Source organism: Ylistrum balloti, unplaced genomic scaffold, assembly GCF_031769215.1.
Source record: "Ylistrum balloti isolate Yb309-2 unplaced genomic scaffold, AGI_CSIRO_Ybal_v1 Utg370810, whole genome shotgun sequence".
NCBI classification, from domain to species: domain Eukaryota; kingdom Metazoa; phylum Mollusca; class Bivalvia; order Pectinida; family Pectinidae; genus Ylistrum; species Ylistrum balloti.
In genome coordinates this window covers 64,340-91,254 of record NW_026782469.1, presented here as the reverse complement: position 1 = coordinate 91,254, position 26,915 = coordinate 64,340, and the positions used below count along the sequence as shown (strand labels likewise).

Below are 26,915 nucleotides of genomic sequence, written 5' to 3'. Positions count from 1 at the left end.
AAAAATACTTTTATAATCTATTGATTCCTGTTTAATGTAATTACAAATTAAGTTAACCTCGTTTAAGTTATAAATAACTAAAGTTATATATAAAAAGAAATATCTAATTTTGAGTATCAATACACGACACTATTGCCATATTCATTAAGCTAACAAGTTTCAAGAATATACATAATGCCTGTTAAGCTTAAGGAATATCTGACATAAAATAAAGTTGAAATATTGTTGTAAATTATTGAAAATATTACTTAAATTATTTGTTTTGTACTGAAAACTGTTGCATAGGGACAGGAAGAGAAAATAACTCTTAGAATGAATTAGATGGAAAGTTCGAATACAGATTAATGAAAGTTAATTTGGTTTGTTAAGTTCCTAATCCTTTTTACAATTGGTCTCAAGACAAGCGTGATGAGTTTTTAGTTAATCATACCTTGATCAGATTTCTTATTTAAAATAAGACAAGACATATATATCATACTTTTATATACACTACATATATATAGGTGATCATTAACCCTGGTTCCACAGGGTAAGCACACAGAAAGGAAAGAATTCCATTTACAAGCATGACTCGCCATACATCCGAATATGAAGAGAATGCATTCATCTTTCGAAACCAAATATCCCTATTTTTCAAAAATAGTTCTTAAGTCAATAATTCTTTATAGAACATTTACTTAGTCCAAACATGTCATATTATGTTCAACTTAAGAGACGAATGGTGATAGTTTACACTATGAGAAGGATGAAGAATCGGTTTCAGTTAAGTCATGGTGCTTTAAAATTACTATGTTTGTTTTGTGGTTTTAAATCTTTCTTCTCATGATATCAAACGGGATTGTTAATACTGTTTTATATGATCTCCGTTAAACGATCATGGTGGTATGTCTACCTTGATATGTGACACTAATACCTAAATAAACTATGGTTTCTAAAGCTAACTAGTTCTAGCATTGTCAGCTTTTGAGATGATATTGGCGGTTTTGAACTGTAACATTGGGGAGGGATAAATGGAAATTTTTCAAAGTATTCATGTGTCTGGTAAGGAGATATGTCTTAATTCACTAAATCTTTCGAATACTCAGTAATATCATTGCTCAGTAAATTTGTTATTTTTTAGATGATGTGAAAAAGTAGTACGATATATATGATATATAATGCTCAGTCAAAACGTGGATGCAATGTGATCGTAGACACAAAAAATAAAAAGGAGACTAAAGATATCATTTAAAAAATTATTTACGGATAAATTAAAATTTTCAAATAATGATTATCACTTGATGCAGGAATCAAGACAAATCAGAAATAAACGATGGTCAATCATATAAATACCAGAACTGGCACCACCATGACCGGAATAACAGTCCCATTAAATAAGCAGTCGACGACCTTTGCTATCTTTTCCATAAGATCACTGAAAACATACGTGATGTGTGTTTATAAAAACTAATCCAAGACAGCTTTTCGATTGCAAACACTAGTTTTATATAACAGTAGTCTTTTAATCCCAATGGAAAGGTTCTTTATTGGCAAAGGGACGGCGGTGATTGGTTTATTAAAACTGTTGCCGTTGGAGTTTTAATAACAATGGAAACTTAGATGATATAAATTGATTAATATTATCTAGTTATGAGAATCTGAGACATCTACCGAGAATAATCGTAAGTCTCTGTAGGTCCATGTTATTATATCAAACAGATACAAACGTGATCAGTTCGATCTGAGAGTATGTATGTTATCATTTTCAAATTTGTAACAATCACTTAGATATTAAATGTGGAAATTTAAACAGAGGTTCGTTTTTATTTCTGCGAACCTTAGATACGATATTAAATAAATTATTGCAAAACCGTTTGTACACTTATAGATAACGGTTGGGTCAAACATCCTCTATAAAAATCGAGGTGAAATAGTTATCGTGTCGTCTGTCACCGGGGAAAGAAAAAGTGTTCTATAATTCTTTAGTACATAGTCGACCAAAACCAGTCATCTTAACTCTTGAAAAAATAGAGTATATTTACGTCATCTTATCATAATGTAGGTTAACTTTGTCACTTTATTTGGCGTTTTATATAAGAAAACATACAGTGTTCCTTATGTAAACCTACAAGATTAATTATGGTTATTATACCAACACGTTTAAGTTACAATCTTATGCTGTTCAAACATGTCGTGTGTTAAGTTAAGACTTCAGATATCTGGCCTGGGCACCTGCCCTACTCAGTGTGTTTGTGCAATACTATACAGAACATTGACACGGCGCTTTTCATAAGAAAAACAAAGGCGCCCTATGTTGCGATCACGCTAAATTTACGTAAGGTTAGGTCGTTATCATAGCTCAGGTAGACTGTGTGAGAAAAAAACTGGGATGAAATCTGACCTAAATATACGATACGGTAGCAGTACAGATTATTTGATAAAACGTTTGTGCGCGCGTGCGCAAGTGTCAGCCTATCATGAATTGTCAATAATATGAACTATGGGTTTCTCTACAAACCCACTCGCACAATTACCTGCCAGTAATCATGTAAGATACAGAAAAAAATGAATGGACATATTGATTAAAACAGGATGCTGTATGAGTTTTTTGTTATATGTTAGTTACGAAATAGTAAAAAACAATAAATATTGTAAAAATGATGACGAATTTGATACATATTTGAGAAATAGAGATTTATTGTATTTTATATTATATGAGGTACATGTGATGTGTAAAACTAAATTTGGCCATGTGCCGTGGAAGTTCTTTTGTAACATCAGTGGAAAAATGAAATTTTCAGGAAAATCGGAACAGAAATAGCAGAAATGCTCAGAAAATTGATAATTTATCTTGATCTCAAAAGCTCTGATGTACATTATGTTTGACAAGAAGATCTGTGATAAAACGAGATTATTTTTCATGTGCTAACTTGCCAAATATGATATATATAGGCGTTTTGTATTTTCTCCTTTTGTTAATTCAAGATCCTGTTTTTATTTATGTATAGAGCCTCTCTTCTGGAGTAGGTGTGGCAGCTTTGATACCGATGCTCGAGAATGTAGTTTGAAATCTGGGTCTTCGCTCATACTCTTTAGTTTTATTCAAATACACTTGTCCAACAGGACAACTACTTCAAACCGCTCCTTCATTCTGCCAAGGTGACCTCTAAATATTTTTCATTGCCAGTAATAATTTCAAGTCTCTGTGTTAACAGATAGCGTATGGAAAGATGAAATATATAACCATTCGAGCAATAACCCCAAATAAGATAATCAAGACTATATATGAATGAGGTCACATTATCGGACCGGTTTTTTGGGTCAGATGTATTACAGAAATGGGATTGATCTCATGATAAGGTTATTCGATCTCTTTTGATAACAAAAGAAAGAAACCTAACTCGTATTAAAATCTTTTTAAAGATAACAAACTAATTCTATTAGGTCTTCTTCACTTCAAAGGTCATGTGATAGATTTAATTTATGGCTTTTGCGTTTTCAATTAATTGATATAATCACCAATGAATGAGTAGATAATTGCCCAAGTGTTATCTGTTAAAACGTTGCGACGAATAGTTTGAATCGTTACTGATTTACAAGATGTTATGCCCGAGGCAGTAGGGTTTCTCTACAAAAGTACATAGGCGTGAAATTGTAACTGATATTCATTGTAAAGTAGAATCTTTAAATGACTAAACACCTTCATCGTTTTATCGTGTGGTTTTAGTTTCTGTGGCTAAATTTTAGATATAAGTGAAGACAGTTGTTACTTTTATAAGATCAAAACAATTTGTTCAATTACATGAAAAGTGACAGTTATATGAACAGTAGAAGATAGAATTGTCTACATTCAACCAAAAAAGCGCCTTGTTTTTCTTTTGTATGTTATCAGATAGATGTTTGCTCGCTCAACTGTTCTATTAGGATTCAATTTTGTACAAATTGCACTAGATTCATAATATAGAATAGCATTACTGTTCAAAGATTGTACAAAAGACACACAACTGAATAGCACCTATCATAATTTAGAGTGAGATACAGTAGATTACAGCCAAACAATGAATTAAACTGCATCATGCAGCTTTTACGTACTCTCTAGGACTCGTCAGTGATGCTTAAGTTTGAAGGCAAGGATGAGACTTAGGAGAACTAAAGTGATCAAAAGGAAAGTAAACATGTAGTTCACATTCAGCATTTTCAGGTAACCCCCTCTACCTCCTCTACCTTAAAAATGTATTTTAAAAGTGTAATTACGATTTATTAAAATCACGTTTGGTTTTAATACCGTTCATAGTGGTTTGTTCAAATGTCCTCTCATACCAAGATATACCATCACAAGCACATATATCTTCGACCTCATTATAATTATATGTTGTTGTACAGATGATAGATGGGTACAAGGTGTGATACTTTCCAATTCAATTGTCCATTTAAGAGATGGATAAGGTAAATAGAGTTCAACAACTGGACACCACGGATTGGATAAGTACTCTTTTTTCAAATCCAAACATAGATAGGTGAGTAATGTATATTCTTTACGATTATGTATTTTTGGGTCAAGTGTATTGCGCTCGTCTACATATTGTACCTAAGGAACAGTACTTAAATTCTGAGTAGGACATTTATCTAATTATGATTGAAGTACTTTAAGCAAACAAGCCTTTCCTACAGGAGGATATGATATTTCACCTGATCAATATAATTGAGTTTCTAACCTTAATATTCGAATCGATAAACATTTTGCATCTTTTCTATTGATTGCACAAATGCAAATTAACTTGTATAGCATCTCAACAAGATCACAACTAATTACGGGAGTAAATCTGGCGACATATTACATACATATCGATTGGGAAGAACAATACTGAGTTCTAGCATGGTGTTCGATCCTCTTTTCATATTTGTAATTATACTTATTGCGTGTAAATTATGGAAATACAATAACATTTATACGAAACAACACTGTCATTTTAAAAATCAGATATGATATACCTTACACCGATTTAGGGCAAATTTGTAGTGAAGATATTATTAATCGGGAACTTCGTATTTGAATATTGAAGTGTTTTAGTGGTAACTGTTCGTATGTTACTAATTATAGTTCATTTTAGAAAAATGAAATTATTTCAATACGGATTATTAATCATCTTAATTTTTAATAAGTTACACGTGCAATCTTAATATTTCTTCAGAATTGATTTTATACACAAGGTCTTTTTAAATGTTTAAATTATTTCAACTTCCAGCAATTTCCTTACATAAATTAACAAATGCTACGCTTGAAACAATAAAAGCCCTATATCCTGTTTGACAGAGAATATAGATGACGTCAGCACGTCTTGTTTGTTCTGTGGTTTTCAAATGCAACCTACTTGCATTAGTGACGTTATCGCATTCATATCTTTGGGCGATCAAAACAACAAGGGTAAACCTTGTCGAATAAATCAGAATGCCTAAACTATCAAACTGTCATCACTAATTGTCAATACCGTCTCATTTTGACCGTGTTAACCTTTTATTTATGGCGGAGTTGGTGCAAATAAAGTCTGATTTCAGCGTATTAACACTGGCATGATCTAGAATAAAAAAAATACATATAAAGTTTTTAAAGCATTTTATATTGAAGTTGTAAGGCGTATTATTCTGTTGCTATCATATAACAAATCTTATCTTTTTACACGCAAGGCTACTGTGGTAAATAGTTTCCTGTTATGAGACAATGTTTTTTGGTTAACGTATGGAAAAGATATAACAGTTCTTCAGTTAAAATGCCAGTATGTATGATTGTATCTGTATATTGTGACTGTGATTTTAGTTGTAACCTTTTAAATGTGTTGATGTCTCCTCGTATAAAATAACGACCCTTGTCATTTTATGATCAACTCAACAGGTGGTCTACTAAGTAACATTATGATTGAATAAGCTATCAAGTTTCATAAATGAAGCCATAAATTGCTCAATTGTGAAGCCTGACACACAATGATGGCCGTCATTTAACTTGTTCTGATCTTATAGTGGTTAGCAGCCTAAGAAGTACTCTTTAGTGTTCTAAAATTTAACTAGATGTACAGAATATATATGTATTCAGATATTATTCAATAAGCAATCATATTGTTTAAATATAAAAAAAGAATAATAATAAAGTGAAAATTGAAGTGTGGAAATATCATGAAACAATATTGCGTTCCTCGATATGGACACGTTAAGGGATGTGGCATTAAAAATCTATTTGTAACAAGAATACTTCATTGCAATATAGATGTGTCGGAAAATAGAATTTTACTTTATGTAGATTTCACTAAAAATGTCGATGTATGAGGATGTTGTTTTCTATTTACTAGATAAGAATCCTTAGTAATAACTGCAGAAGACATCCTCGCCTCGTTCACCAGTCTCTTTGAACCACCTGTCTGACACCCGTAAGATAACATTTAGATACGGAAGGTTTGAAAAAAAACCTAGAACATTTATTGTAATTTGACGATAAAAAACTATAACTTCTTATTGGGTTTCAGACTTAGCAGTTAGATTTAACATCAAATAATAAATATGTGGTAACCGTATTAACTAATCTCAAAAAAGGAAAGTCTTCTGGGAAATTTTGAAACAGACGCCACATCCGCTGGATCGTAAATAAATCAGACTAGTAAAATCATGTCATGCCTTTAGTGGTGTTTATGCAATAAGGCTGCGCACACTAATTCGTTTCTATTTTGAGTGCTCTCGTGTCATTAGAAGGTATTTCGAAATTTTAAAAAATCGACAACTTACAAAATTAATGGTTTGATAAAGAGCACAAGTCAACTTAAATGAATGAATGAGCATGAACCATACAAGATGTCGTAAGATATATATCAAACTGATATGGTTAACAACCTAGATAGTTTATAAAGAGAGAATACACAGTCTGTACGTCAATCTGATATGCATGCATGGTATGCAACTACCTTAATTAATGCTATAGTAATTTGTTAAAAGATTAAAGCACCCTTTCGATAATAACAGAGCTTTAACACGGCTTTTATTGCAAAGGAAAATTTGTCTTATCCGATGTTTCCCCAACACCATAACTTACAATAAATTAAGATACATGAAGTGACGTAACTCTTATAGGTATTTCTCATCGTTGAAGTTGAAGATTCATTAACATTTCATTTTTTTTACACTTTCAAGGTTTATTTGAAGTGGCACAAATATCTAGGATAAAATGCATTGAAAGAACTCAAAATCAACTGAACGAATTTTTATCAACTATCTTACGATCGAAAATGTCAAATTATCAAAATACTGATACCGCTGATGTTGTATTTTGTTGATGCTACTTTGCTTTGGGAATGTATCATTGATTTTCAACATGTATGAGATCGTGATGACAATTATAACACTTACTCGTATTTTCCCGCAACCTTCAACTTCTAACCCTCTACTTTGTATCTTTCATGAAACTTGTGATACTAGCAATGATACTTCGAATATCTAAATAATGCATTCATTCATTTTGTAAAATAAACAAAAATCTGTCTTCATTTTCTCACGATCACAAATAAGGCTTACAGCGATTTTAATCTTAAAGATTTTATCTCTGTACGTCTGAAGACATATATGTGTCTGTGAACACTGTTGATTACATACTACGGTGGATAATGAGAGGATCATTCATGTCTCTGGGCTAATGATGAACCTGAAATCCAGATTACATACCCCGGTCAGGTGGACAAAAAATGTACTATATATCTTTCTTTCTGTGACAAATTCTGCCAAATCAGACTACAAGACCTTTTAGAAAGGCAAACTATAACCCCTCCATGCTGAAGTGCTTGGTCACCTGTAGTTGAGTCAGGATTCGAAATACCTGTGATTAATTCAGATAACTTAAACGAGTATACGCGCAGAATTTATTGATCCAGCAACGGTAATATTGGCTGAAAATCCTCTTGATACCACTCATGAATTCTTTGTCAGTGAAGGTGACCATGTAAAGCCCTCTACCTTATAAGATTTTTTGTGTAATTTCTAATGGGGTACGTTTGATAAGAAGACCGTAACTATCAACATTAGGCTCTTTCGATAGTGCCATTATTGAAATGTTAAAGTCTGCTCACATTTCTGGAAATGCTGGTCTCAGTGTTCGTTGATTGTTCAGTGAATGACTAGACCTAATGTAGAATGTATAACAGTGGAAGAGCCCTTGTGTTTGCGGGATTTGCTTGGATTTTCAAATGATACAAATTCGAGTTTTATTCCAATTGCTCTCTGAAAGGCGGGATCGCAGATATAGATACGCATCATTGTAGGTAATTTTGTGATTTTTTTGAAAAAAAAAAAAAAACATTTCCTCGCTACTTCATGTCACTCCCAATCTGTTTGTGTGATTTTCTCTCCAGTGGATCACAACATTTCACAAGTCTAACTTTAGTATACAGATTTGAGTCATGGCTCATAAAGGAATTATATATATAATATATATATATATATACATGAATGATATATCAACATAGTCTATGTACGTTGAATACACCGTAACTCCTGTGACAGCAAAGATGTTTATTCATCCCTTAATCTACGAACAGCCACCAAGCCTCGGAAAGTGATTAAAAACTGACACATCAGAAGACAGTTTAAATGCTAAAGAAATGAATAACATATTTCAACATGAAACAGTCAATAAGTAAAACGGAAGTGAGATGATGAATTCAACCTCATTATGTTGTCCTCTCGATGGATGTTTTCAATGATGATAGTGATACTAATGATAATTATTACGGTGTTTTTCGCCCCTGGGACTTTCGTTAAAATCACATTGCACTGATTGATTTGCTAATGGTTATCAAATGGTCCTGCATATCAAGAATAACAATCTTTCATTTGCCGTCTCAATCAGAGATAAAAAAAAATTACTAAATAAAACGGGGCTAATGTTAATGACATGATTGCATAGAGGTATTCTTTTATTTACGTATGTTTTAGTTTACTTTTTGGATTGTGTAGATCTCATTTATATAAATGCATCAATCCCTCTATATTTATTTTTGAACCTTGTTTATGAACAGCATATGCTACAAGTCAATTAAAGTATTCATTTTATCTATTGAAGGTTTATTTGAGTAGAAAAGGGAAACTATTTGTGATAAATATGCAGATTTATTCATGTCTTCTATCATTTTTTAATGGAAATTCAAGAAAAAATATTATGCAAACGTCGACACACAAATGCCTTAAAGATTAATTTATTACTTTATCACAGTCTATATCTGCAGCGATGTAGATATAGCTAAAGGCAAAATAGAACAGGGGTAGATTTGACAGGCGGAGTGCAGTGTATTTTCGCTTTAGTTTTTAATATATTTTTTCAACAACCATGACACTGCAAAATAAAATGTATTCCTGGATGGTGAAATGTAGTGTTGTTGACTATGTTATATATTTTGTATGTTATGTGTTTTTTTTCTATTCATTTATTTATTTTTCCTGGGGGGAGGGGGCGCGGCTCGAGCGAATTCCTCATACATGCACTTTAGATGTAGACAAATATTGAATTAGGAAATGGTATTAATGTATCCATCGACACTACATAAGCTCTTTAATGTTTTGACGTGTTGAGAGTCAAGTCAAAACAACTTTACATTTTATGATTAATTGTAACTGCACTTAAATGCATTGGTCAAGTCAAAACATAACAAGCTTTTTCTAATATTTTGATGATTTGGTGACCATTTAGTTATTTTGCCTGTGCTTTTGGTGGATAAATGTACCAATTCTCCGCAAAGTACATGGTATTCTATTATCAGAAACCGCAATATTGGTAGTTTACATGTTTGTGTCATCGTTCAAGCAAAAAACACCCCACGCCCAGCTCTTTATAAAAAGGTGTATCATTAGGAATCATAAGTGTTCATGTGATTTGCGACAGGCTAATCCGGCAAATGGAAATTTTCCAGTTTGTATCATTTATGTCACATACAAGTAGTTGAGAGAAAAATGTTGCGTGTTTTCAAGAATCCTAAATGTCCATGCGTTAACCGGCCGTTTGTTAGGAGAGTGCATTTTGTGTTTATTTAAAAGTATCGGTAAATGATATTTGAATGAAAGTCGACAACATTATGAAAGATCTTGACTATATATATTTTCTTCCTTCAAAAGCATCTAGTGTAGTGTAGTGTAGTGTAGGTAGGTAGCGCCTTCCTAAAAAAACATATTTCACTCTTCTGTAAAGCATGTTAGCTCAAGGACTAAAGAAATGAAATCGTATTAAACGGTTTGCAAATTCTATCTTTTTTGGCGTCCGATTTATTGTATAGAACAGGGTGGTCCTATTTATGATCTGACATTCAAAATATTTAACAACGTAACAGTGATTAATTTGGTGCACCATTGAAGAGGCGTTATTCAAAATAGGATTAAATGTCTGAGCACCGTTATATGTGAAAACGAATTAAAGAGATCATGCATAGTTAATATGACAGGGTGGCAACACTATGCCAGCATGACCTTTGCCTGTTTATGAATCCTAAGACGTTCAACTCCCTTCGGTATATTTATTTATGGACAACGAGGAAAAATGAAATATTCACTAGGAGAACAGTTATGCATAAATAGAAGAATTAACAGTTGTAAGTATTTTACACATTTATATATCTGTGTATTGAGTTTTTATTGAGGCGAAAACATGTCATTGAAATCAGCATTAAATGGATTTCTCTGGCAGATTTCCTGTCATCAAATGTTAATGTTATTGATGACCAATAACGGAAACAAATTACCGAAATTTGTTTTCTTACATTTCCCATATGACTCCCTTTTTTGCCCTCCTCATTCTCGAAGTTACATGAAAATAATAACCATAAATTTAACATGCATGGCATTTTGTTATTAAAGGTGTGTAGAGTTGAACCGAACCACTTCCTAACAAGTAATAATCTTAAATTCTTTTACACTCTTGGCGTTTGGTTCGAATTTGAAGAAGGAAAATTCTCTTATTAGTATTATAGATTGTTAAAGGCTTGATTTATGATTTTTTTTTTCAGATTCTGAAAATTAGAACACTTTAATCTTTATCAACATTTAAAGAGACCACGATCCTTATCGCCGAGGATTGGTTTTACGAAAATATCAAAATTAAGGTTAATGTTTAAATGATAGTAATTCTCACACAGGATTAAAAATGTTACACAAAATTGATAATCTCAACTTTAACAAGAAGAAATTCAAATAAAACTCTTGTGAGTACATTTTATCGTTACAGGGTCTGTCTTAATGTCCTCGGTCTAGTGTTGTCAGCTATCAGTAATTTGTGCTACCTAATGGTGTTATCATACGGTATACACATACTGATGATGTTATGATATATCTTGTGTGTATATAGTTTCGGGGGATACATTTGTATACCTGTCATAAGTAAGATTCCTACCCACCTCTTTGCTTTCGGCTTGACGTTCTATTAATATCGATGATTAATAATCTAGCGTCATCAACTAAAACATATTTAACTCTTTCCAAATATTTGATAACGTACACTTTACTGAGGAAAGTACGTCATTAGAAGCAAATAACTATGTATATATGAAAGACGATATTTGTATGAAAAAGCTCATTAAAACTCTGCGATTAAGAAAAACACATGTAAATATGTTTTTTACTGACACTTGCAGGTTTGTTTTTTTAAATCACATTTTGGATCATACACTCTGGCTATCTATATTTTCGATATTTAGATCATATCATGTACTCAAAGTTTCCTGCCAAATTCTTAGTATTCTTGTATTCGGATAAGTAAAAAATACACAATGAAATACGTTGTATGTACTTTTATAAAAAAAATATGTGATATCTATAACATAAGCAATATGTCAACTATAACCTTTAACATATATCATGATGCTGCGGCACTATCTCTGTTAAGAATACGACTTGAATTTAATCTCTCAATACTACTGTTACTATCAGAATATCAAAATATTCGAATAAAATAAATTGAAAATGATAATGTTAATAAACAAACGTATTCGATATACTATTAAATATTCTTTCAATGGAATTTATAATATAAATAACATAAAGCAGCAGTTCACATAGGGTTCGAGTTGTATGTAAAAGATAACAATACTTTTACTCCAAAGTATTGATGTCACGTTAATAGGGAATGAATTTGCTAAAGTACACTCGGCTTAGCTTGACACCAGACAACGTTTTAAGAATAAACACGTACTGCTGGTCGTATTGATATGGGCTTTCTTGGTATATTTGCTTTTTAGTCAAACATTATTCTGACTGTCAGAGGTTTGTATATCTTCAAGTATTATCTTTCATTACTCCAGTATGCAATTTTTGCCTCTTAAATGCCTTTCACCTCTGTCATGTCTGATACAAGATTTTCATCATTAGAGAAGACAAGTGTTGCTATTGTTTTTATCTCCCTTTTTCAGCGCAGTGTCCATTTTTGTGTCCATTAGCTTGTGCATCTGTTTGCGCGTTGGAACGTTCGTCTGAACGTTGGTGGGGAGCATAAATTATCTATGCAACACACTAGTCTCTTCTCAAGTAGAAAGTAAATTGAAAAACGTCTTCAATCCGAAATTGTCTATAAGTTGTCGCATGGTTGCATTTACAGGTGTTGTTGCATGGGTAAATATGATGCTTATCCAGTATCAACATATACACCTTTCTCAGCAGTCTGCCGTGTCAAAAATGTCACAAAATATGGAGTGTATAGAAGTAATCACAATGCATCACACTTAAAACACACACACAGGCTATAATTAAATTTTGGAGATCATTTGCCAGTTTCCATTAATCGTCTGTGTAAACAAATACTTAAACATGTGTCAGAGACTTATGACTCTATCTAAGTATAACCCCGAGTTCTGACCTCATAATACTCTGACATATATATGTTGTTTGGTTTAGTTATGTGTGATGTTGGTTAAATGATAGATGTAGCTCTGTTTCGGTAGCGTATTAATTCACATTATATTTACTGCAATTTATGTAATTTATGTGAATCATTTATCGAACCTTACACAATGTAAAGAATTTCTTCATTTTTAAATTGCATCTGAATAAATATAAAGAATTTCACAAACCAGTCATGTTAACATGATTTTGATGAGACGAGAATATCTTTTTGTCTCTTTTATATCCGATTTCCTGATTCTGTATTTGTAGAAATTCAATACTCGCTCCAGAGTGCAGTTACCACACCATTGCAAATATGTTTTGTAGTTATATACTATATATAAAAATGTTAAGATAGAAAACTGAAACAATTTTTAACCTCTGTCCGTTTCCTGTCGTATACAATACAAAAGTAATATTCTCTTCTAAAAAATAATTTTCATAGTGAAATCGCGAACGACTATTAAACGTGTAAAAATCACCTCATTAATTCTGTAATGCATTTACATGATATCATATCCAATATTTCATATCTTTGAAAGGAACTTTTATTTGTTCTGATACTTCTATAACACAAAATTTTCCACAAGATGAATTTGAGTTATACCAATATTGTTTACAATGGTTTTTAGTATGCGAGGCCAGTCCCACCGATATTGTGTTCATCTTGGACAAGTCGACATCTCTCAGGACAATGAGCAACTACATGGAAGAACTTAACTTTGTCACCGGTGTTATTGACAGCCTTGCTATAGGTCGCGACCATAGTCAGATTTCTGTGATCACTTTCAGTACCACGTCTACATTTGAGTTTCCGCTCAATAGGTAAGTCTTAATCAAAATGATTTCCTGATGAAGGAGGTATATCAATAACTTGAGTCGTTATATATACATCCCACAAGCCAAGCAATCAAACAGACATAAATATCGTTATTGTAAATGGTAATGATAAAGCAATTTGTTTTAGTTACTTCAATATTGTAATCGTGTTTCAGGATTCACAGTTAATGAGACAGTGATGTATAAAGTGTTAGGAAAGCGAGAGAGCATATGTGTGAATATTTTGCATTTCTATTATTTCGAATTAAGTGCTTGTAATCTAATGTTTTTAAGCAAGACTTGAATTGAAACTTGGTACATGCATCTTGACTATTTGCATCATGCAAAATTTCGAATGATAAGTAAGCCCTGTTAACTACTTGTTGAATGCTTGGTGAGTCAAACAATTATCACTATCTTTAGATACCAGGATTCTGACAGTTTGAAAAGAGCGATAATGCAATTGCCATGGAGTAAGGGCGACACCTATACTAACCTGGCCCTGCAAGACATGCTTGACAAAGCGTTCGCACCAGCTAACGGAGCAAGAAGTGGTGTGGCCAAGATAGGTGTTATTGTCACTGACGGCGCCTCAACCGATCCATACAAGACCGAGGCAATGGCCGAAAGGATTCACAGAGCTAGAAACATCAACATGTTTGCTATCGGTCAGTATATATACGTTTCTACTTTGAAAAAAATGATCTTCAGCAACAAATCTATTGGGATTCATAGAACAAATACGATAATCTAACTTAATAAACTGCGACGTTACCTTTTCAACTAATATATGTATTATCACCTCTTTTATCACATGTATCAATTTACAGCGCGATAATAAAGTCAAGTTGACACTCCTCAGACGGTAATGGTCATCTGAAAGAGTTTTGAGGACTTATTCTATAATTGGTATAAATGTCTATGTCAGGTGTTGGAGACGCCTTCAATAAAGACGAGTTAGCCATGATTGCCTCAAAGCCCGCGTCCAAGCACGTGTTCGAAGTTAAGGATGTCCAAGCTCTCTCATCAATCACAGGACTCTTTACTGGGCGTTTCTGCAAACGTGAGTGCACTATCTATACCACTTTTTGATATGAATAAATTCTTCATTGACTATTGAGTTATGAAGTTCAAGCTTCCAGATGAAATTAGCAATAGGCACGGTTTCCGGTGATAGTGTGAAAAGGCAGGCGGAAGACATCCAGCCTGTTGTTTACATTTGCATAACTTATTATTTATATTACGAACATTATGTTTTGCATTTATGTTGGCAAAAATAAGTACACATTGACAAAAAAATCCTTTTTATACCCGATCACACAATCGAACAGTGGCATTATTTGTTAAATACGGAGGTGCTATTATATCCGCAAAGCCACAAAACGACATTCAATATTCGAATTGTTTGCGGTCCTTGACCATCCAGTGTGTTGCGTCAATGTCGTCTAAGTAGCGGCTGTATGCGTAATGGTTTATTTATTTTAAGTTTCAGCTTTGAGTTCTATTAAATTTTTTGTCATTTTTATAATTTTCATCATATTAAGAGCGGTACCGTGATATCTTACTATTATTTTAAATGTTTTTTTTTCTTTCAATGTATTTGTTTTAAGTGTCGCCAATAACCACGCGTGCATTAGCTCTGTCTTGGAAAAAATGTGAATTTGGCGGTTATAGGTGCTGAAAGTCTCCAAAGAAATAATGTTTTTCACAACGATAAATAAACATATTTTTGTTTTATGTGATACGTATTTAGACCAATAATACTCTTACTTACATAGTGTATATGTAATATACAACAAGACCTTCATGCATGTTTTATCAAACGACTGTAGTATAAAACGCTTCTGAAATGAAGACTTTTTAAACTAAACTTGTTTAGACCTGTTATACTAGGGTGTGTAAACATTGTTTGTTTACGAGAATGTCATTTGAAATGTATCTATGTATTAGACCAAAGTTCTTCAAAGTATGTTTCATCTCACAAGTTGCTTAGACCAAGGGCTGCACTTCACAGATTATGCCAGAAACACCGTCTCTAGTTAAGTGACATATTGTCATTTGATCATGTTGTTTTAAATATTGTCTTTTTACCAGTTTGTTTGAATACTATAATTACATGTATGCTTTAATGCGTTAAGTATTGTCTTTTTACCGGTATATGTTAAAACTATTGTCACATGTACACCAAAGTGGGTTTCATATTGTCTTTTTTTACCACGTTGTGATGACGTATGTCATAAAGAAGATGTAGAGTTTATTAACTGAGGTCATTTCTCCAGAGTTTCATTTTTATGGAAAGTTCTGTAATTCGGTTTTAGGATATCAAGAGTAGTTACCTTATCTAGTTCTACCATTCACAACATATGTAGATGACAAATAGCTTCGTACAAGCATGGAAATAATTTATCTTAAATGACTTGATAATGCAAAATAAGTCATACTTAAAGACTGACAAGTGCAAACGGATCCCACTGAGTGTGGTATTTTCTTTTCTGGCATTATCTAATAAATATTGTTAGTGAAATCAAAACCCGTCAACATTTCGTGATGTCATCCCGGTGTGAGCTAGTACACATAAATATGAAGTAAATAACACAACCATTAAATCAGGTTTATTTTTATTTAAATGTAAATAAATCACACGAAAATCATGTTTACCTTAATTGGTAAGCAATGAAAAAGTAAAATTTTCTTTCATCTTCACTGTCCTATTGCTTCAGTCAAAGGACAGGTTTTAAAATATTTCATTTGTTGGTGATTATATCACTAAAGTTACTGATAACATAATTGAAGTGTTGCTTCATGAAGCTTTTCACATTCCTGGATTATTTGTTGTTTATGATGCGGCATAAATTACAAACGAGGTTAAACTTAGGTAAGATGGTTGATATTGCTATCTCTCAGATTTTTTTAAAAGTTTGTCTTGAACATCTTTTAGCTTTACCGTCAAAGCGATTGTCTGCATTTAAAAAAAAATCTCATGGCAAAAGGGAATAATATGATATTATAGAATAATACTACAATTTTTTTGAATTTGTGCATAATTTTAAGACTTGTAATTGAAGAAAATTCTTTAAGACAATACCCTCAAAACCACTTATTAACGTATGGACTTATTAACTTATTAAGTCGTTTTTGTTCAGCATCGAGCTCTCCTTGCATAAAAACGTTCTGAGTGAATCTCATGGAAATTGACGTCTGGAACTATATTTTATAATTTGAAAGTTTAAAGGAATTTGAATTATCTATTGATGCCACACACACTGAAATATTAAACATCAGTCGTTTTACTACATTCATATAGGATATATAATTTAAAAATCACAAATTATATGGTATATGAAAAGTAGAAGAATAGCATCGACTTTTTATCTATAATCAATGTTTCCAGTTTCAATATCTATATTCTTTAAAATAACATTTGACATCTTCACTTCATCTGTTCAGAAACTTGAACAATCGCCTATGTTACATAATCTGGTCAACTATGGATGTTACAGTTTACTTGTTCTGTGGTTCCCTTCACTGCAACTGTTGTCTAGAATTGTCTAGATGTGTTTTTGTTATCCCGTGGTAGGTTGTTGCAATTTTTAAAACTGCACTATGCTTGTATAATTTCAGCCGTGGTAAGGCCAACCCGAAGACCTACACCAGCTCCAATCAAAGGTACGTTGGGGGCATCAAATAAGGTGCTAATACGATTTTTGTACAAACTTAACTAATTTGATAAACTAATAAATTAGCTGTAAGTTAATACATGCGACGAAAATAAAAGATATCTTTATATGCATGAGATGGTGGAAGGTGGACAACTCTTTGCAAAAAGTTCATTATAACAAAGCAGCTGGGAAAAGATATGATCTTTAAAGTGCTTCGTCGTAATCTGTGATCTTAACTGTACGTTGTCATTATTCTAATAAATTGTTCAACCATTCCATAAATAAGTATAGTACTTTCTAAGATAATTTAGCACTGTGTTTTCTCTTCAGCAAAATAAGGCCCATGTCTTTTCATAATAGAAATAGCTGAACAATTTATTATACAATTTAACTTATTAGATAATAATATATGTTTGCAATAATTAACAAAAACGCTTCCAAGTTTATTCAGCGTTCTACCTTTGACTGGACGATACACAAACTTGTCAATTTCATCCTCTGAACCTGAAGAATGTATTATTGACGTCGCTGTTTCAGATTGTCAATACAGAGATTTGGACGTCGTCTTCCTGCTCGACAAGAGCACCAGTCTTCAAACCCAGACCAACTTCAACAAAGAGCTTGTTTTTGTGAATGACTTCCTGGATGAAATCGACATCGATTCTGGATCTGCCCAAGTTGGTGTCATGACATTTAGCGATGATCCTAAAGTCGAGTTCTTTCTTAACAGTTACAACACAAGGTTTGGAGTGGAACAGGGTCTGCTTGGTGTTAAATACACTTATGGTAATACTTACACTGATAGAGCTATCAGGACTCTTGTGGAAGACGTCCTAACACAGGAAAACGGAGCTCGCCCAGGAGTAATGAAAGTCATCATTATCATTACCGACGGGAAATCGACAGACCCATACTCTCTCGCCGACCAGACTGCACGACTTCATAGAATGTCAGCAACTGTTTTCGCTATTGGTGAGTTTGCAATTTTGCTTCATACGTGAAGGATCTTAGATAAGTTTCCATTGAATAGACGATTGCAAAAGTCTATGAATGTTCAAGGCTCAAAAAAATGTTGGATCAACAATGCTACAAATTTCATAAATAGCATATACAGTCGAATCTTGTTATATCAAACTCGTGTAACTCAAAGATCCTGACTAATTCTAAGCATTTCGTCAGTCCTTGTCTGACTTTATACAAAACATTTGAACTCACAAAACCGAATACTCGGTTATCTCGAAATTTTCCTATGGTTCCGCTGAGTTCGAGATAGCGAGATCCGACTGTAAATGGAAATGAAACTACAAATTTTTTCAACGAAATCATTTATTTTCCAAACAATACGGCTCGGTAGTCTGTTGTAATCTATGAGTGATTGACCTCATGTGATCGAAACAAGAGGTCACATTACGCACGATATGTTAAAAAGTATTAAAACGTTTGTATATGAATCGCTTCTTCCATTGTGGGTTGGCATATAGCTGACAAATATAGCTACCGTACTGTCATGTAATATTATCTTATTGTCTTATTATCTGCCATATTGGATATACACAGTGATATCGTATTTACATATTGTATGATTTAAGAATATCACGATATTGTTATAAATATTACCGAAATTATATGTGACTAAATTGTGCATTTCAGGGGTCGGCGAAGCAATTGACGAATCTGAGTTACGTATGATGGCGACCGAATCGGACAATGTATTCAGGGTGGACGATCTGAACGCCCTACAGAATATCCGCTTACAACTGGCTTCTCGTGTCTGTGGAAATGATCGAAACAGCATCCCATTTGACCGCTTACGACTAGGACCAAGAGTCTAAGGTATGACCTAACCGCCTATCATGAACGTCGTCTACTGATATACATTTTGTTTTCATACCGTAAGGCTTGGGTTTGAAGAATAAAAAGAGGCATCTTTATAATTCAGTTTGTTTTATTGTTTGGTTTTACTGTATCTCCTGAATGTATTTTGAAAAGAGTCTTCAATAGCTGAGTCTTTTGTACAATATTTCCTATTTTCTATTTAGCCGGTAAAAAACCCCAACAGTTTCTCAGACCTTTAGAAAGTCCCAGTAACATAATCTAAAACCATGTTGCATGTACGAACATCAAAATACATGTATCATGTTGATAGTGGATACTAGGCAAAATATGACTGAGGTTTTTGTCTTGTTTCCTGAAGTAATCAACAGAACATTATCATCGAAGTTGACATTTTCGATAGCTTAAATTTCTTTGGTGTACTTCGTTTAATGAAAACACAAAATGTAAATGGCTTACATGTGATGTTTGCCTGTCCATCATAACACTTTGTCAACATTATTTGTAATAAACCGAAGCGCAGGATACAAAACATAAATGCTGAAAATATATCATTAAGTATCTTATCAACCTATCATGAACAATAATTTCTAGGTTAAGCCAATAAATAACATTGAAGATATCATCCTTAAAACATGATATAATGTCGTAAATACCTGTCAACAGTTGAAAGAGTTATCTGGCTTAAACATCTATTTTTTATGTCATAAATTGTATGTGTGAATTCGCACATTTGCACCTAGCATTAATGATTCAACAGTGGTGTATCGATAGTAAATTTGCCTTTGCTTTTTGTTTCAGAGTATCAGAGGAAACTACAGAGCGGGCTCTCACTCAAGGCTGACATAGTGGAATTCAGTTTTCCTGATTTCAATTATATTAGCAACATGCGAAAACCAAAGCAATGCAAAAATGTCATTTTCGAATGACTCATATGTTAAACCGAACATTTTGCTATTCTTTCAGGAATTCAGAAGCATTTTATTAAAAATTGTCACCAAATTATCGTATGAAATTAGGCACTTTTTTCTGTATAATTTTGTTGGGCTTCTATGTAAGATTGAACTACTCAAATAATTTTTTAACAAATATAGTTGGAAACAGCCAAAAACGTTTTCGTTTTAAAGTTTTATTTTGTGTATTTTATCTCATATATCAAGAAAGTACATTCCCACCCAAGTAACATTCCAGTATACATATTATAGTCTATTTTAAATGAATTAACGAAAACACGTGTATTGCATGTAGCTGATTGATTTAAATACACAGATTGCAGTATTTTGAAATATTTCTTGTCATCTCCGGTCATTGTATGTGAACTTGTGTGTTCGCTAAAAAAGAAAATAACGTTAATTTCAAATATAACTAAATTCTAGCTCAGATCCACTTGATACTCTACCTCTTATCAAATGCTATTTTGCTTTACTTTTAGTGTTGCTTTTGCGGAATTGTAGAATCATTTAGACCGACCATTTTCACTTCAGTAAGTCAGAACCTTATGAATGAAGTATGAATTCCTTAATATAAAGCTGTTTTAAGTGAATACTCATGAAAAAAATTACTAACTTTCCGCAATTCTGATGTTCCGATACTGATAATCTGTTGTTTGTTGTGTTTGTCTAGGGTATCGTCTTTATTCCAAGTATCAACTAAATGTATGCTATTCAGAAAAAAATGACACAAAATAAATGTCAAACAATGCTAGCAACATGGTTCAAATAACTAAACTGACAAATCTGTATGTAGCCTTTAGTGGGAATCGATAATCTTTTAACTTTTTCTTTACGGAAGTTTATTTTTTTCCTTTCATATCCTTATTTGAAAAAAAATTGGTATTATTCAGACATTATAGTACGATGAAAAGGGTATATCAATGCATTTATAGTCGTAACGTTCACCGAAAAGTAAAAAATATCCAATCTGATATTTGGATATCTTCAACATAAATGTTGAGTTCAGGATAATATACATTTGTTTATAATGATAATAATTTCCCAAAAAAATAATTCTTTTATATTATTTACAAAATGTTGACGTTTTGAAGACGAAAGTTAGATTCTTTTGGTTCATCTTTCAGATATATGTTGATAAGTTTAGGCAACCTATTGTCAAAAGAATACTATTTTTCAGCACGGTCTATGTTCACTGTTTCATTACCCTTTAGAGTTCATTGACAAAAGAATATTATTATTAGTAGTGTTATCATATAGATCATTTTATGTACCCGTTTTTTTGATGTTATATGTAAATAACAGTTCCAATAGTGCTGAGGAAATTACAACATAATTTCTTTCCTAAAATCATATATTTGTAAACTGTTGATAAGCTGCCATTTCAAAATGGAATATAAAAAAAATAAATTTGATTTTCAAAATATTGTAAGACGATATAACATGTGACTTATCTGATTTTTAAGAAAAAGATGACTAAGCAAAATTGTGAAACATCAATAATTTTAATCTACAGATTATTTTGGTAAAATAACTGATTTTTAACGCATGAAATAAGTAATTACTCATAATTAGCTTAGGTAGTTACCTTAACTACAACAACATACCTTTATAACAGTCCCGTCTATTGATATACAATGTATATATCTATATATACATATATTATGTATGACTTTATGTATATCATTTGTATGAAGTCTGTTTTTCAACCATAGCGTATATAAGTTGAATCTGAAATTTGCTTTCGTTGACTTATCATATTAATATGATTAATGCTGAATTAATTAGATGATTATTTCTTTCGTGTTATATGGAAGACAGAAAGAGAGAATAACGGGTTTCAATAAAGTTGTTCTTGCTGAACGTCTGGTTGGATAACAAACATCATTTTTAACATTGTGTGTATATACATAGTGAATATTATGTCATTGTTTGAATAACTTGTCATGAAATGTGTATCAGTATATTTGTATATGTACGTCATTTAATAAAATGCGATAGCATTCTATAACACACAATGTGCATTTTTGTTATATTTTGTTGAACATTCAAATCACCAACAGCAAAGGAAATGCCGTTATGTAAAAAGAAATTCAAATTCAAACTTTAGTGCGTTGAATGTATGGTAAAATATTGTCAGACGAAATATATTTACTAATATCCCATTAAAGTACAAAGGGAATTAGACTAGTTGTTCTAGGGTAATGTCATTCGTGTCCACGATAACAACCATCATGTATATCTCCGTCAATTTACGCAATCAATGTCACGATCCAAATGAGGACAATTGCACATTCAGGTACCTTAAAATAATTCCAACACGTCCAATGTTATATTGCAAAAGAAACAATACAATGAACTTGTATCTTCCGAAACCCTATGATATAAATTGTCAGCTGTCGACATCACGCACAGAAGTTATGAAATTGAATCTTGTTAACTGTAACATGTAAACGTTTTAGGTTAGGCAAGCATGTTCGTTGATGTCTACGATACCTATCGCTTATTACATCTTACCATGGGTGATTAAAAGCAAATTGATTATCATTGCAATATCACAAAATAATCTTTGAAAAATCAAGAAAATGCCAACATGACAACATAATCGAAATACAAATTCAAGTTCCATAGAACTATGGCAAAATAAGAACAAAAGAAACAATTAAATCGATATTCCTGCTAAAAAAGAACACAGGGAATCAGACCATTTGTTCCGGAAGAGTAAGCGTCTTCTGTTTCATCGACGACACCCGCCATGTAGATCTTGGTCAGTCTAAGTAAGTAATGTCACGTTTTCAAATGAGAACAAGGTATCCAACAACGGAACCAACAGGTAAACTAACAAGCATTAAATACGTCCAGCTTCATGTCGGACATAGAATTAGAATATTTCTCAACGAAATCACTGTGGCGACCATAAAACTTCCGCGTAATTTTCATCAACCTGCATTTTTGAATCCTTGTGTTACGTGTTTGTCAGTCAGTTGACGACTTCTTTTACGAAATTCGTGATAATGGGAACTGGCCCTTGAATACCGAATCAGCTGTGCCATGTTAATAACATAGGTTATAGATGCAGGATATTGCTATCCAGAATGGAAAATTCACAATAGGAATAGGGAAATTGAAGGTTTATCATACAACGTGATGGAAAGCGATTGGTTTATTGGTAGGAAGAGATTGTGATTAGCAGCAGATGAAGAGGAATTCGTCGTATTATTGATTTCCATTTCTGGTGGAAATATACGATTGACACAGTCAATACATTTCTTGTTAATTAATCACAAGACGTCATCAATATATCTGAAGGTGAAATGAAACGATTTTGGTATACTCTTCGATAAATTTAGACTTGTATCAAAACAGAAACAAGTCAACCAACAGAGTGGCGCCGTTGGTTCCCATAGATATGTCAATAGTCTGTTGGAAGATCTCACCACCAAACTCAACAAAGATGTTGTCAAGCGATCGATCCTGTTATATGTTATGAAAGCAGGATCTCCGGAGCAACCGATCCTCTTAATGTTAGATAAATCTCCATTACCAATATCAAGAGCAACTGTTCCTGTCAGGCAAAATGTCCATCACAACAAACAGGACATCTGGAGAAACTTGTTATATGTTATACAAATTGTCCAATTTGTTATACAAATTGTCCAATACAACATATCAGGAGCAGTATTTCCACTTAAATTTTCAGGCAAAACGCCTTATACAACAGACAGGATATCTGGAGCAACAGTTCCTGTGATATGTCATGTGAACAATCCAATACAACAGACAGGATATCAGGAGCAACCGAGCAAATGTTTGTTTACTCAAAAATGCACGAGTTGTCATTACTACATGTATTCCAATAATAATATGGTAATTGTATGTACAGACAGGTACATTAAAACCGTTATCGGTTCTTAGTTTTAATGTAGTTGAAATAAAGTTCTTTATTTGAATACTAACAATTCCTTGGGAGATTAATCATGATAATCTTAGCTATACATTTGCCTGAGCTCAGGAACTAAGACTGGAAAGAAGTTTTATAAAATCCTGGCCTTCCCCGGTCATCAGTTCACATCTAGAGCTCATGTAAATGCGGCAATAAATGATATACATTTGAATGTAAGTCTAATGATACACTTAAACGAGAACTAAGATACTGTTTTATCATTTAATTTAAATGAAATAACAGTCACCTTATAAACTAGCTGCCTCAGAGAATTACAATATAACTAGTCTCTTGAAATTGCTGTCTTCATTAGCATTTCACATGATCCCTCGGAGTGCACAATCACTTTTTAGATAAACAAGATGCTCACAGGCTTGAACGGTCATCGATATATGAAATAGGCCAAATAGGCCTTAAATAAATTGCCCAAATACTCTACAGCTTACAAATAGGACATTGTTGTTTCATAAAAACATTTTCTGTAGACTTGAATTCAAATTCTTTATACTTACTACCACACAAATGTCATAACTCCGAACCTATCGTTGTTGGAAAAGAAAATTTATAAGATCTCAATTCATTTAACACAAGAGATCTTCAATATAGGTTATTGAGAATTATTTGAACAATTCAATAGCCCTTCATCCACTTATATTAAAGAACCAATAAACAGTCTGGACCTTTTGTTATTAAAAAGTATTAAGCATATGTGACACATGTGACCTTGAAAAATGTAAAGGTCAATAATATTATCAAACTGGGTAGCCCTTGACCCCAGCGTGCTATGGGCCGATTATCATCACTCTGGGTCTTTTTCTTATTGAGAAGTCATTTAAAGATTTTACACATTTGTGTGACCTTTAAAATTGGTCAGGGTTACTCATTTGATCAAAATTGGTAGCCCTTTATAACAGCATGCAGCAGGGCCCAACATCAGCACCATGGAACCTTATGGTGACTGAGAGGTTGCTTAAATATCTTTAACAAATATGAGATACTTGTGGCTCCGAATGTGGGTAGTATGAACAAACTTGATAGTCCTTCATCCTTGCTGGCCACAAACCTAATCTAGGCACCCTGGGCATTTTGGTTATTGAGAAGTCTTTAACACATGTGATCGTGAAAGTGGATCAGAGTCAATTATAAGGACACACGTGTTAGCCCTTTGTGCCGTCAAGCTACATGACCAATATCAGTACCCAGGAAATTTGTTGTTATTATGACATTTAGATATTTCAACAAACTTTATCACTTTGACCTTGAAAATAGGTCACGGTCATTCGTTTTATTACTCTTGATAGCACTTTATCCCTTCATGCTACAGAATCAATAATATCACCATTGACCATGATAATTGAGACGTCGCTTAAATATTAAACACATTTGGACACTGTAACCTTGAAAGTAGGTCAAAGTCATTCGTATTACAAAACATTGTAACCCTTTATCCTAGGATTATACACCATGGGTGTCTTTTGATTATTGACGAAATCATTGAAATGGAAAGTTAAGGCGCGGCACACAGCTGATGCCGCTGGGCGACGGACGAAACAAGATGGTTATTGGTCATCCTGACCTTTCGGGTTAAATGACTTAAAAAGCATTAAGTATAAAAAAAATGTTAGAATTTAAAAAAAGAACTATAGTAATAATTGTTGTTTATCAAACATTCTTACATTCTTTTTAAGAATTTGTACAAAACTAAACTTTAGAAAACTGTTAGTGCAGCCGTTTTATAATTAAATACTTCTGCATTATCTAAAGCTTATGTTTAGTTAACTGTTCGTGCAGTCTATGCTAATGAAATACTTCTGCATTATCTAAAGCTTAACTGTAGTTAACTGTCAGTGAAGCATTTTAAAATTAAATTCTTCTGCATCATCTAAAGCTTAACTTTAACCAACTTTCAGTGCCGCCTTTTAAAATTAAATCATTGGAAGCTGACCATGTTTACCTTGAATTTGATACTGTGATGCTGCTTGTGTGTGTATGTGTGTGTGTGAATAGGTACACGTCTATGGAAATTAGGTACACAAAATCCTGAAATCAAAATCATTCAAGAAAATATTGCAAATATTTGCATTGGCGTCTGTTTTGAAAATGCCAATTGTTTCTTTGTATCCAAACCTAGGTACCAACTGGTAAGAGTTGACCTACACAGGCTTGTGCAGCCAAGACAAAGAAACAGAAAGAGACTGCAATCATACCGTGGGGAACAACACGGCAAGACATTACTTCTGCATTTTGTATCATTAACCACTTTTTACCAGTTATGCTAATTGAAAGACCAAGCACAATAGATGGACATAGCAAAGAAAATGTCAACATGGAAGGCAACACATGTAATGTCAACGATGGTTTTAGCACGAAGGGTGTTACCAAGAATGGAGTTATGCATACATTTGAGGTTTTTTCATGTAAAACCAATTTTAATGTGGTAATACTTACTATAACTTTAGTATGCAAATACGGTACCTACACCCATCTTTGTATCCAAACAACAAACGATTCAAATAATCCCGCTCTCCCTACGATTCATGAGCCATCACAGCATTAACATAGAGTGATCTCCCTTCCTCTAATAACCTTAATGGAGCACCCCACAGAGGGGCAGCCAAGCCGATAAGGATGAGGGGAGGTTAGGATGGGACTCCATAAAGTTATGGTAAGTATTACGTCATGAAAATTTGCTTTATATGAAAAAACCTCAATTTCATTTCAGTAATGATTACCATAATTTTAGTATGCGAATTCATCTTATCGTAGTGGTGACTACACAGCAAAAGTAGTAGGGATGAAGAACAGAGTGCCAAAGAGTAGGAAGGGACCTTTCCATGTAAG

The 26,915-nt window shown here is 33.0% G+C and overlaps 1 protein-coding gene across 3 annotated transcripts in view; it reads left to right on the top strand.

Moving 5' to 3' along the window:
- Nucleotides 1-22,149, top strand: part of LOC132558679 (cartilage matrix protein-like) — a 64,519-nt gene extending 42,370 nt beyond the window's left edge. For all 3 annotated transcript variants that reach the window (XM_060223272.1, XM_060223273.1, XM_060223274.1), the window contains 7 exons: nt 13,503-13,695; nt 14,113-14,357; nt 14,618-14,752; nt 17,311-17,355; nt 17,886-18,320; nt 18,999-19,181; nt 19,983-22,149. In XM_060223272.1, the coding sequence (XP_060079255.1) occupies nt 13,503-13,695; nt 14,113-14,357; nt 14,618-14,752; nt 17,311-17,355; nt 17,886-18,320; nt 18,999-19,180 (1,235 nt within the window). In that variant the 3' untranslated portion in view covers nt 19,181; nt 19,983-22,149. The remainder of the gene's footprint in view (nt 1-13,502; nt 13,696-14,112; nt 14,358-14,617; nt 14,753-17,310; nt 17,356-17,885; nt 18,321-18,998; nt 19,182-19,982) is intronic.
- The last annotated feature ends 4,766 nt before the right edge of the window (nt 22,150-26,915 follow it).